The sequence below is a fragment of the Xiphophorus couchianus genome, chromosome 2 (genome assembly GCF_001444195.1).
Source record: "Xiphophorus couchianus chromosome 2, X_couchianus-1.0, whole genome shotgun sequence".
NCBI lineage: Eukaryota > Metazoa > Chordata > Actinopteri > Cyprinodontiformes > Poeciliidae > Xiphophorus > Xiphophorus couchianus.
The window spans coordinates 32,847,394-32,863,639 of NC_040229.1; the positions used below are offsets into that span (position 1 = coordinate 32,847,394).

General features: G+C 41.9%; 1 protein-coding gene across 11 annotated transcripts in view; it reads left to right on the plus strand.

The window, feature by feature from the left end:
* Positions 1-15,293, plus strand: part of cadps2 (Ca++-dependent secretion activator 2) — a 142,634-nt gene extending 127,341 nt beyond the window's left edge. For all 11 annotated transcript variants that reach the window (XM_028040865.1, XM_028040960.1, XM_028040875.1 and 8 more), the window contains 3 exons: positions 3,041-3,148; positions 10,259-10,363; positions 13,869-15,293. In XM_028040865.1, coding sequence (XP_027896666.1) covers positions 3,041-3,148; positions 10,259-10,363; positions 13,869-14,039 — 384 coding nt within the window. In that variant the 3' untranslated portion in view covers positions 14,040-15,293. The remainder of the gene's footprint in view (positions 1-3,040; positions 3,149-10,258; positions 10,364-13,868) is intronic.
* Positions 15,294-16,246: the final 953 nt, after the last annotated feature.

Here is a 16,246-nt window from a genome sequence, read left to right on the forward strand (position 1 = left end):
TGGACTTTAGTAGACACAATGGACCGACACCAGCACAGTGCACTGTAGTGTATGTGTGAGGGAGGGCCAGGGGGTGGGGCTGAGGTAACTTGGGGGTCTAATTGTTAACATTTTTGATATGTGTCTCAATGGGGTAATGAGCAGTAAAGGAGCTACAGTGAGGTCATGTGTGTTACACTACAGCGGTGTCTGTCTGCCTTCAGTTGACAGATCATTTGCTGGTAACTGGAAGTGATTGGGATGAAATACCAAACATTTCCTGTGCTCACCAGGAGTGTCAGGTGCCTGACTCTTTACTTTCACCTTATATTAAAGTTCAATCATGCATGTAGAAGCTTCTATATGCCCAAAAAACCCACAATTTCATCACTGAATGACTGCTGCCCTGTTGGACTCAATCCCATAATGATGAAATGTTTTGAGAGGCTGGTGAAGGATCACATCATCTCAAAACTTCGCTCCTCATTTCATCCGCTCCAGTTTGCCTACCACTCCAACTGCTACATAGAGGATGCTGTTTCCTCCATACTGCACTTGAGCCTGAAACACCTGGAGGAGAAAAATACTCGTGTGTGAATGCTGTTTCTGGACTTCAGCTCATCATTAAACACAATCATCCCCCAGCACCTAGTGAGCAAACCAGCTCCCCTTGAACTCAATGCCCCTCTCCCTGTGCCCCCATGTAACTAGCTGCTGGATTTCCTCACAGACAGACCCCAGTCTGTGAGGGTTGGGGAAAATGCTTCAAGGATCATCTCCCTCAGCAATGTCTCCCTCAGGGCTGTGTACTGAGCCCATTGCTCTTCACCCTGATGACCCTTGACTGCCAAGCCAGGTTCAGTGCAAATCATGTCATTAAGTATGCGGACGATACGACGGTGGTGGGTCTCATCAGGGACGACAATGAACTGGCCTACAGGAAGGATCTGCCTTCCATTGAGGAAGCTGAGCCTGGGGACTCTGGGTCGGGCTCTCCAATCTCTGGGGATGAGGTTGCCAAGGTAGTTAAAAAGCTCCTCGGTGGCAGGGCTTCAAAGGGTGGATGAGATTCGTCCTGGGTTCCTTAAGGCTCTGGATGTTGTAGGGTTGTGTTGGCTGATGCGACTCTGCAATATTGCATGGACATCGGGGGCAGCTCCCCTGGATTGGCAGACTGTGGTGGTGGTCCCCCTGTTCAAAAAGGGGGACCAGAGGGTGTTCCAATTACTGGGGTCACACTCTTAAGCCTCCCTGGCAAGGACAGTCGGACAGTCAAACCTCGGATTCAGGAAGAGCAGTGTGGTTTTCGTCCTGGTCGTGTGGAACACTGGACCAGCTCTACACCCTCAGCAGGGTCCTGGAGGGCGCATGGGAGTTTCACCCAACTGGTCTACATGTGTTTTGTGGACTTGGAGAAGGCGTTCGACCGTGTCCTTCGGGGAGCTCTGTGGGGGGTTCTCCGGGAGTATGGGGTACCGGGCCCTTTGATACGGGCTGTCAGGTCCCTGTATGACTGGTGTCGGAGTCTGATCCGCATTGCCTGTAAGTCGGGCTCCTTTCTGGTGAGAGTTGGACTCCACCAGGGCTGCCCTTTGTCACCGATTCTGTTCATTACTTTCATGGACAGAATTTCTAGGCGCAGCCAAGGTGTTGAGGGGATCCGATTTGGTGGCCTTAGGATCGCATCTCTGCTTTTTGCAGCTGATGTAGTACTGTTCACTTCATCAGGTCGTGATCTGCAGCTCTTGCTGGAGCGGTTCGCAGCTGAATGTGAAGTGGCTGGGATGAGGATCAGTGCCTCCAAATCCGAGGTTGTCCTGCCCCAAGTGGTGGAGTTGAAGTATCTTGGGATCTTGTTCACGAATGAGTAAAGAAGGGAGCGGGAGATCAACAGGCGCATTGGTGCGGCATCTTTAGCGGGCGCTGTACCAGTTCATCATGGTGAAGAGAGAGCTGAGTCAAAAAGCGAAGCTCTCGATTTACCGGTCGATATACGTTCCTACCCTCATCTGTGGTCATGAGCTTTGGGTCATGATAGAAAGAATGAGATCACAGATACGAGCGGCCGAAATGGGTTTTCTCCGTAGGGTGTCTGGGCTCTCCCTTAGAGATAGGGTGAGAAGCTCAGTCATCCGGGAGGGACTAAGAGTAGAGCCACTGGTCCTTCACGTCGAGAGGAGCCAGTTGAGGTGGCTTGGACATCTGGTCAGGATGCCTCCTGGACGCCTCCCTGGTGAGGTGTTCCGGGCACGTCCCACCGGGAGGAGGCCCCGGGAAAGACCCAGGACACGCTGGAGGGACTATGTTTCTCGGCTGGCCTGGGAATGCCTTGGGATTCCCCCGGAGGAGCTGGAACAAGTGGCTGGGGAGGGAAGTCTGGGCCTCCCTTCTGAAGATGCTAGCCCCGTGACCCGAACCTGGATAAGAGGAAGAAAATGGATGGATGGATGGAATTTATACAATATATTTATACTATAAATACATCGCATATCTTTATAAGATAATAAATGTATTATTACGTATTTATTTTGTTATTGGACTCTTGTGATGACATTTCTTTCAGTATGCATATTTTTAAATTCACAATTAAATAAGATTAAATATGTATGTGTGAAAATAAGAGAACATTAAAAAGCTATGTTTCTTGACTGTCTCAATATGCTGCTAAGCAGCACGTTTTGCATAAATTGGATGAGACCACCATGATGTCACATCGTAGTTCACCCACCATTTGAACACATCGTTTTAACATTAAAACCATCTGCATTGACAGAGACATTGTGAATGACCATATGACTGGAAGATTCTGTTGGTGGCCATGTTTAAGTCTAAAGACCAACACATGGCCTCACCATGTGCTGCGTAAAGCTGTGCTGGCAGGTTTCTCTGTTTTCATTGCTGCATGTTTGACAAACTTCTCGCTAATTTCTAAGCTTACTGGCTCACATTGAGTGTGCAAGTCATTATGGATTAATGTAATAGCCCAACTGCATCAAACATTATTACACAAGTTGTTGCTGTGAATTTCTGATAAGACTTCTAATTTTTCTCTGCTCTCCAGAATCCAGGAATGGATCTGGCGGAAACCTACATTATCTTTGTTCGGCAGAACCAGGACATCCTTCGAGATCATATCAACGACGAGGTCTGCATTGAGAAGGTCTTTGATGTGAGTTCTTAGCATTACAGAAAAATAATCTAATGTATTCTGATTGTGTTTTGTTTTAAAACAAAAATATTTTGAACCATTCTTTTTGTCTTACGTCCTGTTGTTGTTGTATTGGTTACAATATTCCTTTTGGATTTAATTAACGAACATAAACAACTAAGATCTGGGATTTTGTTCTTTTATTTAAAAAAGGACAATGCCATGTTTCATACACAAAAAGAGAGAAGAAAGGAAGCACTGAAACATTTTTCCATAGAATGAAGAACGCTACTAGTTTTTTATCATGGTACATAATTTTTATTTGTTCAGTTTGTTAGCTGAGCAACAGGAATATTTCACCTAATAAGAAAAATGTAGGAATCATCTTAAACATGATAAAGCTTACGCCTAATTTTCCTAAACCAAAGCTAAAGAATTCAAGACAACATATATGACTCCATGCTGGGAAATCAGATGCCTATCTGAGTCAGATCTCCCACTCAGGCAGGCATTGGGATTGACCTCACCATATCCAGTCTCACATCAAATACAGTGGGGTGAAGAAGTGTTTGACCTCTTCCTTAAAACAGTTTAAATATTAATCAATGACAACAAAAATAAGCACAAAATGCAGTTTATAAATGAAGGTATTTATTATGAAGGATGATACTAATAATACAAACCTGCATGGACCTGCGTGAAAAAGTGATCGGCCCCTAAACCTGATAACTGGTTGAGCAACTTTTAGCAGCAACAACTGCAACCAAACGTTTGTGACATTGTGCAGTGAGTCTTTTCCAAACATCTTTACAGTAAAGTTTCCTAATTCAGCCACATTGGAGGGTTTCCAGCATGAACGACGTTTTTAAGGTCATGCCACAGCATCTCGACAGGATTCAGGTCAGGAGTTTGACTAGGCCACTTCAAAGTCTTTGTATTTCAGCCAATCAGAGATGGATTTGCTGTTGTGTTCTTGATCACTACCCTGCTGCAAAACCTAAGTTGGTTTCAGGTTGATGTCACCAACAGATTGGTGGATGTTCTCCATCAGGATGTTTTGGTCAACAGCAGCAGTCATGGTTCTATTTAGCACAGCAAGTCTTCCTGGTCCTGAAGTAGCAAAACAGCCCCAGACACACGGCCACTGCCATCACACTGCCACCATCATGTTTTCCTGTTGGTATGATGATCTTTTTCTGAAATGTGGTGTTACTTTTACACCAGATGTAACAGAATACACACTATCTAAAGAGTTCAACTTCTCTCTCATCAGTCCACACAATGTTTTCCTAAAGTGTTGGGGATCATCAAGATGAGTTTTGAAAAAGCTAAGTCCAGTGTTAATGTTCTTTTTGCTTAGCTGTGGTTTTCACCTTGGAACTCTGCTATGCATGTCCTTTTTGATCTCTGTCTCTGTTTTACGGTGCCCTCAGGCATGACCTTACTTGAGGGAAGTGAGGCCTACAGTTCTTGGATGACATTGTGCTGTCTTTCTCGGTGTGATGTTGGTCGGTTGTCCACTCCTGGGAAGCTTCACCATTGTTCCATGTCTCCACCATGTGTTGATAACGGCTCTCACTGTGGCTCACTCTAGTCCCTAAGCTAGAAAACGGCTTTGTAATCCTTTCTGCATAGGTCTCAGTTACTTTCTCTCCTTTGTTCCTGAATGTCTTCGAAGGTCAGCATAATGTCTAACGTTTGAGGACCGTTTGGTGTCCTTCAGTTTGTCAGGCAGGTCCTGAGTAAGTGATGTCTTGACAGAGAACAGGAGTGCCAGTAATCAGGCCTGAATGTGGCTACAGACAGTGAACCCATGAGTGATAAATTACTATTATGCTTTAGACAAACACTTCATTTTGTGTTTACTTTTGTTGTCTTTTACTAAGAATTAAATTGGTGTGATATTGTGAAAAACGTAGGAAGTCAGGAAAAGTGAAAACTCTGTTTCACTCTTCTGTAACTCTCAACCAGCCGCTTGAGAGCAAAGACCAAGTTCCCAAAAGTTCATCAGGATAAAATTGAAGCCAGCTCTGAACTGAGTGATGTTTCAGTTCACCTGCTGAGCTGCAGCCATAGCTGCATGATGATTCTCTGGATACCCAACACATCTAGCAAAGATCTGTATTCTATGGACTGTCTCGTGTAATCTGTGTTCAATCATCTTATTTCATCATGATTCCAGAAGAGATAATTTCTGCATTATACTTGAATGGCTCCAAATGTGACTGTCTCTAACACATGAATCTGCTTTGACTTAATCCATCCACTGGCTGGATGTTTATCTGGTTCTCCTGCTGGAAGCTGAACCCCCTCAGCTCTTCTGCTCCAGGATTAATTATCTCCATCCATCCACCCTCACATTAACTTCGACCTGCTTCTCTGTCCCAGCTAAAGGAAATCATTCTCACAAAATGATGCTGTGGTTTGTTTGTAGGCCAAAATATTTCATTTTGGTCTATTCTGAGTAGAGCATCTTTTTCCACGTTTGCTCTGTTTTCTACTCGGCAAACTGCACCAGGATTTCTTCTTGTCCCTCTTCCATTTATCACACTCACCTTGACTGCTTCAGAAGAGATTACTGGTCTTGTTGTCCATGCTGTCAGTCCTGGTGGAGGTCCATCCAGCTGCATTGTGACTGAGAATCATTTCATTGTTGAAATATATTGACTACAAATGTGACGTGTGGAGGTAATTGGTTGCTCTGAACTTTATTTAGTGGTGTGATATGAAATGTGACTAAGTGCAATTGATTGGCAAGTTAAAACAACTTGTATCTTCCACTCTTCTTTGTTTTGGTTTATCACAAAAATCCCAGTAAAAACATTTACATTTATTCTTATTGTACTTATTGTGTGACAAAATGTGAGAGCTCAGTGCATTCAAATACATTATTTTGCAAGGCGTTGTGTGACTTCGGGTTTCATTCAACAATGAAACTTGACCTGTCAGGATTCAGGAGCAAATCAAGCCTCACACTCTACATTCATACACACGGTTTATATCCACTCACCACCAGATCCTGTTGTTTTATATAATTGGCAGTGTGATTTCATAATATTTAGGTATTCTTGAGAAAATTATCTAAAGCAACTGACAGTCAGGTGTTTTTACTGTTTGATTCTTCACTCTCAGAGCAGCAGGAGGTCTCCGTGATACTGAAAACAGTGTCTGCTTCTATTGACCTGTTTATCACTTAGGAACACTGAGAGCATTTGGCTCGCTCTGCTGGAGCCAAAAACCCTTTTACACCTCATCCTATCCATCCATCTCCCATCTCTCTGTCCCATGCTGTCTGCTGTATTCACTGGCTGCTTCCACCTGCAAGATTCAGATTTGTAAGAATATTCTAGCAGGCAGTTTCCTAACACGCCTCAGCTCCCCGTTGGAGTGAATGCAGTGATTTAGGCATGGCAGTTCAGGACTTGGTACACATTAGCAGCACGAAGCAGAGCGATGGATTTCTGCCACCCGTTGGCTCCTCTGAGGGTTCAGAGTGAGCCTCAAGCTGCACTGTGCTGATGTATGTGCATGCGTGTGCGTGCGTGTGCGGGGGTGGGCGTGTGTGTGTCTGCATTTGAGGGAAGGGGATAGAGGAGAATGAGTCTAATGGAGCTCAGAAGCGCCCAGTCATGCACTGAGGAGGAGGTGACAGCAGGGCCTTGAAGTGTCTAAGCTAAGTCCTTCAGTATGAATGCAACACACACACACACACCCCATCACGCCCACGCACGCATACTCACTCGTGCATCTTGTGTGTAACAATAGAAGCAAATGTAACGTTTGACAGCAGCATCAGGCGCCTCAACAGGAGTGTTTTGAGTGTGGAATTGTCCTGTTTATGGGCCTCTCAGCGAGTCAATCAAATTCATTTACAGCCTCTCCTTTTTCTTCATTGATGATTGCAGAAAAGCCAGGGTAGGACCATGAAAGATGTGTAGAATAAACACACACTGCGCATTAAGGATAATTGTTTGCTTGTGTACGTTACCCCTCCCTTCCACACACACATATGGATCAGTAACAACTGATTATAAGTTATACCTATTAGAAATAATTCAACCAATAACACAATTCAATGGACTGAGTCATGATTGTACTGACTTAGGGTTATGGTGCTATACTGGCAGGTATGAATATTTCACAAAAGAAGAAGTCTTGAACATTTAAACTGGGGGAGTTTAATACTGAAATATTAAACTCCCTCAGATCAAGTCTGGCCTGATGAGAGTGGCTCACTGATGTCTTCCGTTCTTTTTTTTTTTGATGACTGGCTAAAATGAGATTTTTCAGCCAATTATTATTTCGTCCTCTGAACTCGTGAACTCGTAATAGTCGTTCCTCTCTGCCATAATCGCTGTGTTTACTAAGCTGTGTCACCATGATGTTACTTCTTCTGGGGGGCATGGGGTTTGTGAAGCAGACAACATACACATTTACCAGCTGAAAGTACTCATCAACTAGCAGCAGAAAACCACCTGATACCACTCATGTCAGCTATCGACAGGAAACTGAGACTACAACTCTCAAAGGTTGGTGGTACTGGTGTAATGGGGTAGTGATATTTCCGTACCAAAGTTTCATGTATGCATGAAACTTTGAAACCTCTGAGAAATGACTTGAGTTGATGTTAAAGCTACTTTGCAGGCTGTGGATCCAGCTCAGTACTGTATTACTGCCAGCAGCACTAGGCAGCTGTCTTCTGTTGTAGCCAACTGGCTAGGCCCATACTAGCTTAGCCAGTATACACCTGGCTAAGTGTAAACTGGACACTATTCAATAGTGTAAAGATTTCAAACCTTCTATTAGTTCAAACACAAAATGATAGGTATGCTTCAAAATCTTCAACATTAGCTCCTCCCTGACAGCTTGGCGGGGAATTTCTAAAAATAGCCTTCACTAATCCCATGCAGACGTATACCCATCTGGAACAACTCTGACATCCTACAACACAATGCTATGATAAACTTCCCAAGTTGAAAGTGTAAAGAACTCAGATACCTGGAACATACACTATACTGCCAAAGGTATTTGCTCGTGCATTAGATTGCAGATGTAGAATCTGCTATCTCTGGAGGCGTTCACTCCAGAGAACGCCTCCTCTGCTCTAGAGTGCAGCGGCGGCGTACTATACACCACTGCATCCGATCCTTTGTATTGCTCTTGGTGATGTTTGGCTTTGATACAGCTGCTCCACCATGGAAACACAGGCCATTTTGAGTGGGGCCTGTGGGCAGAGCTAGCTTTTAGGTGGGGGACCTCTCCTGTTGGGTGGGTACCCCGGTGGAGAGAAGAGTCATTGCATTTGTGTTCGGGGGCATATGTTTGATATTTGTGTACTATTTGAGGGTGGCCCTTTGGGAGAACCCATGTGGAGATTCATTGGGATGGGAATTTCATGGAATTGTGATTGAAGTTGTTTGAGGGGTTGAGACTGCTTTATTCTAGTCCAGCTCTGGTTTCCTGGCTCATTTCGACCGTGTAAATGTTTTTTCATCTTCTCATGCCTCCACCAAAGGTGAGGCCTGTTGCCTATACCCCTGGCCAGTGGCTGGTGCCTCTGCCCACTGGTGTATCCAAAAAAGGGGCTAGCTTGGCTGGTTCCCCCAGGATGTTTTTCTGGTGGCGTGGGGTGCAGTTTTCCCTGGCACAACTGGGATGGTTCTCATGGGTTTCCCCTGCTCTGCTCTTTGGATGTTAGTTCTCTTTCTTTTTCTAATTGTTTTAAATAGTATGTTTATAAGACATTCATATTAACACTAGCAACCTATCACAAAGATAGAACTTTGCAACTGATGGACTGACCTGTAGCTTTTTTGTCTTCCAGTTCACATTGATTCTGCTTATTTGACGTTTGTCACTCAAGGTACTGGCAAATTAGTCAGTAGCACACATGTGTAAACTATGCAATGATCAGTAAAGCAAATCAATATTTCTTTAATTCATCCCAGTTCTTCTTATGGTGACTGGTTTGCTTAATACCTCAGTTTAGCTAAAACACCTACAAAACAAAGTTTGAAACTCAGAATGTATTGGTAAGTTTTGGTGCTAGTAAAAAAAACCAACATTATGAACTCTGAAGGTCCTTTAGAAAGCAGGAATGTGAACTAATTCAGGAAGGGAAAGAAATCAACTTAGAGAATGTTTGTGATCTTGAACTTTAATTTGTGAATTAGCATGTTTTCTGCTGCCTAGACTGAGAGAAAACTGGTTTTTAGCTTGAGTATAATTAGGTGGCATCCTGGAGGAGAACAGAGGTTGCTCAGACAGCACATGAAATTAAATATTTATGAAACCCTTGAATGTTCGTGGACATGCTCCGACTTTTGTCAAGTGCATGAAATGAACTTTCTGTTATTTTTTGTTCTCTTAAACTGCAAGGTAATTACAGAATTTGTCATTATTAGTTTGATAGTAATATCCAGATTCGTACAGCTGGATTGCAGGGTAGATCTGAATATTTACAGGTCATTAATGTGTCACAGTGATTTTTCTCTGCTTTCTGTCTTTCAGCTGGTATCTGAATAAAGCCACGTAATGTGCACATTTAAATGCTTCAAATGAATTATGGGTCTGATTTGCTTCTTTTTCTCCTCTGTTTTTTTGAAGTTTAAAGCGAAGCCCTGAACTCTTCCCTTGACATGCAGTATTCACCAGTTTCATTAAATTGGCAGTCTTTGAATAAGGGAATGTTTTCCCCTCTTTGACTTTTCTTGCTTAATGCTGCAGATTTGTTGACCTTGTGTTTTAGTGTTGTCTGCAGGACTGAAGGAAGATGTCAGCGAGTAAACGGCTATCAGTCCCTCTAATGACAAACAGATAGAGTGTCCTTGAGGGACTGAGCAGCTGTGACTGCATTTACACGATGTAGTATAGCTTTTATCTGATAGTGGAGCCTGTAAAAGGAACCGTGCAGCTTCATAGACCCACCTTGGACTGCTTGCTTGTAGTGACCTGACTTCACAAGCAACTAGACTCCTGATCTAGTACCTTCCAATTTTTTTAGTTAACATGTTTTTAGCAGAAATGTGAAGTTTCATACTGAACAAGCTTTTTGATGCTTTCCCCCCAGTTCTGTTATCTTTCACATAAACAAACTTGTCCTCTTCATTGTGCCTTTTCTGCCTCTTACAGCAATGGTACACAAGCTCCATGAGAACTGTGTGCGTGTGGCTGACTGACAGACTGGACCTGCAGCTCCACATCTACCAGCTGAAAGTACTCATCAAGATTGTGAAGGTAAACAAAGTCTTATAAATTAGAGCAAACTGTGCAGACAATCTCTGCATGTATACTTCTGTCTTCATCTAAATATTATTTTTTTTAACTTTTCCAATAGGCCTGAGCTAATAGCTAATCCAAGAGGCTCCAAGACCAAAGTGGGTTTACATCTTCTTAGAAAAAACAACAACTTCAATTACACAGTGCAGTGGGTCTAGAGAACAAGTTCAGCTCACAGAGGTTAAAACATGTTTATGTCTGAGCTGAAAGTCGCACTTCTGACATGAACTAGTTCTCATTCATTTATCAGGTTTTTTTTTTAAATAAAATGAAGTCATTAAAGATGGTCAGTTATGACTTTTTACATAAGTTCAAATTTAGATGACCCCATTGTTCCGTAGGTTATTTATCCCCACTTCTTTTTCCTCACATAGACTTTATTTAATATGTATATGCAAATTATCTGCAAAGCTGCTGAAAATGAATGCAGTTTTGACTGAAAGTGTCTATTTTAGAGAATGTTTGTGTAAGGGGTTCGCGGCAGCTTTCAGACAACTGCAGGGTGGGCGCTCCTCCTTAAGAAATTCCTGATTCTATTTAAATATAGCAGCTGACAATGTCCTCATTCAAGTAAGTTAAAAACAACATTCATGTTATTTCACCTTTACTGCAATGGTCAGAGAGAAAAATCAGCAAGCTGGTTCTCATGGTGACGACACGATTAAAGTGGGATGGGTAGACCACCAAATGATTTTTCCCTTGCCATGCCTTTTCATCATGCCATTGTTCTGGACAATATGTTGGAGTTAACACATTTCATTTCACATAAAACGCCAAGTAAAATACAGACTGCAAGCTACTGGCAGTTGCCATTACACTGTGTAATGCAGTGTAATGACAACTTACAGACTAAGAAAATGTGTCATGATTTTTGACATTGACTGGAGATCTTCACCTCCAGTCCTCGAGTGCCACGCTCCTGCAACATTTGGATGCACCACTCCTCCACAAAGAACTGAATCAAATGAATTTTTAAAGTTTGCAGAACTTGATGAAATTTTATTCAGCCATTTGATTTAGGTGTGTTGGAGCAGGGATGCGTCCAAGTGTTGCATCCCTGCAACACTCCTCGAGTGTCACTGCAGGACAGTGACACTCGATGACTGCTGACTGCTGACCTAGTACCTTCTAACTAGCCAAAGCCTGAATTTTTTTAGTTAAATAAAAAAAGTAGATGAGTTGTGTTTTTTTTCTGCTCAGCAAATCCCAAATTATGTAGAAACCGTTACGTTATGACTGAATGTATTACATAGAATAGATATAATGGTGCACATTAACAACAATCATGTAGATTATTTTATTGATGATGGTTCTGCTTTATAACGTAGGTTTCTGTACAATCCATTCTTGTCTACCATCCAAGTATTTTAAATCCATGTAAATAAAGCACAAATTAAGCATATGCTGTTCTGTCTGATGGCTGATCTCAGAAAAGTTCTTCTAATATAATTCCATTCAACATGTTGAACATGCAGCAGATAATCAAGGACACACTCTGGACATGATTATTAGTAAGGGCATAAATACTTCCAAGATCTCTGTAAGTGATGTTGCCCACTCTGATCATTTTTCTATTATCTTTGAAAGCACCATTTCTGTTGACTCACATAGGCAGAGAGATGTCATTACAAGCCATAAGGATAACACAGCTAAAACTTTTATTCAGGTTTACTGTTCCACCTCCCTTTACACCCAGTAGATGAGTTGGTTGATCATTTCAATTCTAAATTCTCAGATAATTGAGATAGTTGCTTCTGTTAAAACAAAGATCATGTGTGGTGGGACCAAGCCTCTGTGGAGAGCTGCTCCACTAGTGAGATGTGAAAGGAGCCTCTGTCAAAGGGCCAAACATAAATGGGGTAAAATTCGATTCCATCGTCATAATAAAATCTACAAAGAGACACTACAAAGCTATCATTCAACTCTTTAAAGGGAAACGTTCTTTTGAAATCATAAACTAAAACATCAATGATGCTTGAGCTTTGTTTACCACAATTTTCAGGTTAACAAACCCTCCTATGACAGTAGCAGCTGGACTCCACTCTAACAGGACCAGCAGTAAATTTGCCAACTTCGTTACAGAGAAACTTTTAGTTCAACATTAAATACAGTAGCAATGTTTTGTGCAATCATAAAAAATGTTTAGAAAATGATACAATTCCACCAACTCAACCATCAGTAAAGCTCCCCCCTGCTGTTTGGATATCCTACCCACAACTTTTCTTAATAAAGGTTTTCCTGTCTCGTCTGATTCAGATAATAAACTCTTTGCTCTCATCAGGTTTTTCCCCCCCCAGGATTTAAAAACAGCAGTTATCAAACCATTGATAAAAAGGAACAACCTTGCCAAGGGTTCCAACATTTAAACAGCTTCTAAACAATGAGCAACCACTTTGACATCTTCCAGTCCGGTTTCCATGGTTACCACTGCCCTCGTCAAAGTGTTCAATGGGATTCATAAAACCAGGACTGTGGAAGAACCACAGTGCTGGTTCTGTTGGACCTCAGTGCAGCTTTTGACACTATTCACCATGACTTATTATTGGAGAGTTAGGGTCAGACTTTCCGGACCAGAACTCAGCTGGTTTGAATCTTACATAAAGAACAGGATTTCTTTGAGTCAATATATAACTTCTTATCAGACAAAAGTCACATGTGGGGTACCTCAAGGTTCAATCCTGGGACCCATCCTGCTTAATATCCACTGGCTTCCTGTTGTCAAGAAGCCAGTGGATATTTTATATACTTGTGCTAGTTTATAAATCACTGAAAGGCTTATCACCACTCTTAATTTTTCCTTTTTGTTTATTCATTGTGTTTGGTTTTTGTCATGTACTTTCTTACGGAAATACACAATACTCATAAAATTGACTAATCAGAGCTTCAGCAGTGGACTGAAGAGGACCTTGCTGAAAATTGAACCTCACAGATTATCCAAGATTTGTCTGCAGCTTGAGGACAGCGGAGGGAAAACATGAAGGAGCCTCAGCAGACCAAGATGTTGAAACCCTAAATCTTTGTGTGACTAAATAGTGACTCTTCCTTTTGAGCGATTCATAGAAAAAAAAATCACAACTGACAATGGAGTGAGAAAAAAAATTACTCAAATGAAGTCGCACTGAAGTCCTTGAAAGCAGCTGTGAGAAGAGGCGCGAGAGATGAAAGCGAAAACCGCTGAAATGCTTTTTGTCTTTTTATAGTTTGTTAGTTTAAGTAGAAACCAATGAGACTCGGAATGATAATAGCTCCCCACTGAAAGTAAAAATCCCTGAGACACTTCACTCTGCCTTCCTGGTTTAACACACAAAAAAGCCTCTGAACGTCCTTCAGCCTCCATCTTCCAGCTTTTGTCCTTTCACACAGTGAATAGCAACTGCCTCCTCCTGCTCTCTACATTCCTCACATGCGCTCTTATTTCTTCCCTTTGCCTATTTACCCATCTTTCTTTCTTGTGCCTCATCAGAAGACCTACCGTGACTTCAGGCTGCAGGGTGTGCTGAATGGCACGCTCAACAACAAGAACTACGAGACCGTCTACAACCGGTTGACAGTGGAGGAGGCCACAGCAGCAGTCAAGGCAGGCAGTGGCCTGCAGGGCATCAGCATGAGAGACAGCGATGAAGAGGACAGCTAAACCCAGACACACCTCCAGAAGCCTCTCTGACATGTCACTACTTTGTTTTACACTTAGTCGCTCACACCAAACTTGGCATATCAGGAAATACGAGGAATGAATTTACAAAATTAATCCTGTAAGTGAAAAAGTATATGTACTATTTTATTTGCCAATGTGTCAACTTTCTAATGTTGATCTGCTTGTTTTGAATATTATTAAGGGAAAATACTGTAGATATTCATGTAATTCTTAAAAATACTTACACTATGTCAAGACCGTGAACTCTGAAGAGCCCGTTTTCCATTGAATATTTTGACTAACCAAACTTGGCACAGAAAAGAATTGAATTTGTGTTTATTCATTTTTCCAGTTGTGGCAATGCTTCTGATCAGTTTATTTTATACTGGTGCAATCTGTTTATTTCCCTAAAGAGCTGCCACTTTTGTCAGAAAAATTCATCTAGAATTTGCATTAAAGATTGTCCAATATTCTTTGCACATGCTTTTGGTGGCGGTAGTGTGATGCTGTGGGACAGGATGTCTATCACAGGAGAACAAAGGCCCTACATCGTTGGAGTTAAACTGCAGAGCAATATGAGGATGAGATTAGCCACCTTTACTATTAGGGAGTGACCTCTGACCCTCACAGCGACTTCACCAGAGGCAGCCTCTGGACTGTGGGTGTGGAGGCAGTCCTAACCTCAATCTGAGATCAGCTTGGGGTTTGTGTCAGATTGACCAATACAACCATGCTGACAGTGATAAATGCTTCTGCAGAATGTCTGTGACCAAGCAGGTGATTAACCTGAGGTCAGGGTACCAGGCCACTGTACATTTATCTCATGCACTGTTGATAACCTGTTAGCTAAAGAAATAAACTGATAGATTGACCAAAAAGACTTTTTCACCAAATGTCAGTCATCAAGGATACCAAACAGGAGTTACTAGCATAATGAGCTGTTTGGCACTGGCTGAGGCAAGTTTTTCACTATCCTTGCAGTTCAACCAATAAATGAATTGTCCCCACAAATGTGTCATAATTTAAAGTGAAATAAACAGTCTTTCCAGAACTATAAAATTTATTACAAAGAATCATTGTTAGAACAAAGAATTGTTTTTGACAAAACATACATTTCCTTACTTTTTTGCAAAACATACTTTCTTTTACTTTTTGGGCTGAACCTAACAAAGTATGAAGTGCTTAAACTATTTCAGGTATTTGTTTAAGTTGCGTTGCTTTCCCCTAAGCTTAAATAAATGGGGAGCAAGACTACAGCTAAAATGTCATTTTCTCTTCACTCACAACTCGGTGTTAGAACTCTGAGATTAGAAATGAACTAGTTTCATGATTCCAATCATATCCATTTTCTTTAGCCCAAAGTTCAGTCAGTTACAGGAACTAGCACCACAAACAGAACCAAATCAGCACCTTAGTTTCATATTTTCAGTTAATGCACCTATCCAGAACTTGGCAGATCATATTTAAATGTTACTTGCTTTTAATTTGTGTTATTGGATTGGCATGACCTTCTTACTCTCTCCTGTATTGTGCTCCTTTTCCATTTTGGGTTAGTCACAAAGCCATATAACATCTATGAGCTGTGAGGAAGGGATGAGGCTGGATGATGACTGTGATGTAGTGATATGATGCAAGACAAATAAAGTAGCAACCATTTGTGGGCACATCCAGAACAGAGACATATGATGGCCCTCCTGTTTCTGTCTAATCAGAGAAATAAGTTGATCAGTGGAATCTATTGCAGATAACATCTTGAGGTTGTTATACTGTATAACACTTTGTCCTATATTTAAAGCACTGAGTGTACTTTGCCGTCTTGCTGCAGCAGTGAACTCAGCTTAATTCTCCCAAGATTATTTGAGGGACACCCATTTTTTTCTGCTGGCCGAGCAGCATGTTGTGTAAACACACACAGCTTTTGATCTTAATGGTGTGCTTTAATGATGTGAATGACAAAATGATCCATTAAGGGAGTTCATGGTTACTTGTTTATAGCAGGGTGATGGTCGGACTAAGGGGCTCATGCTGACACAAACAGCTGCTGTGAACAACGCTGTCTGCTGTAAATGTGCCTCTGGTTATAGGTAGTGCAGGTTTTGTGGCGACCATACACAGTGTTCCAAATTATTATGCAAATTGGATTTAAGTGTCATAAAGATTACATTTTTTGTTGTGCTATTAAATTTATAGGTGTTATTGTGTGTCAG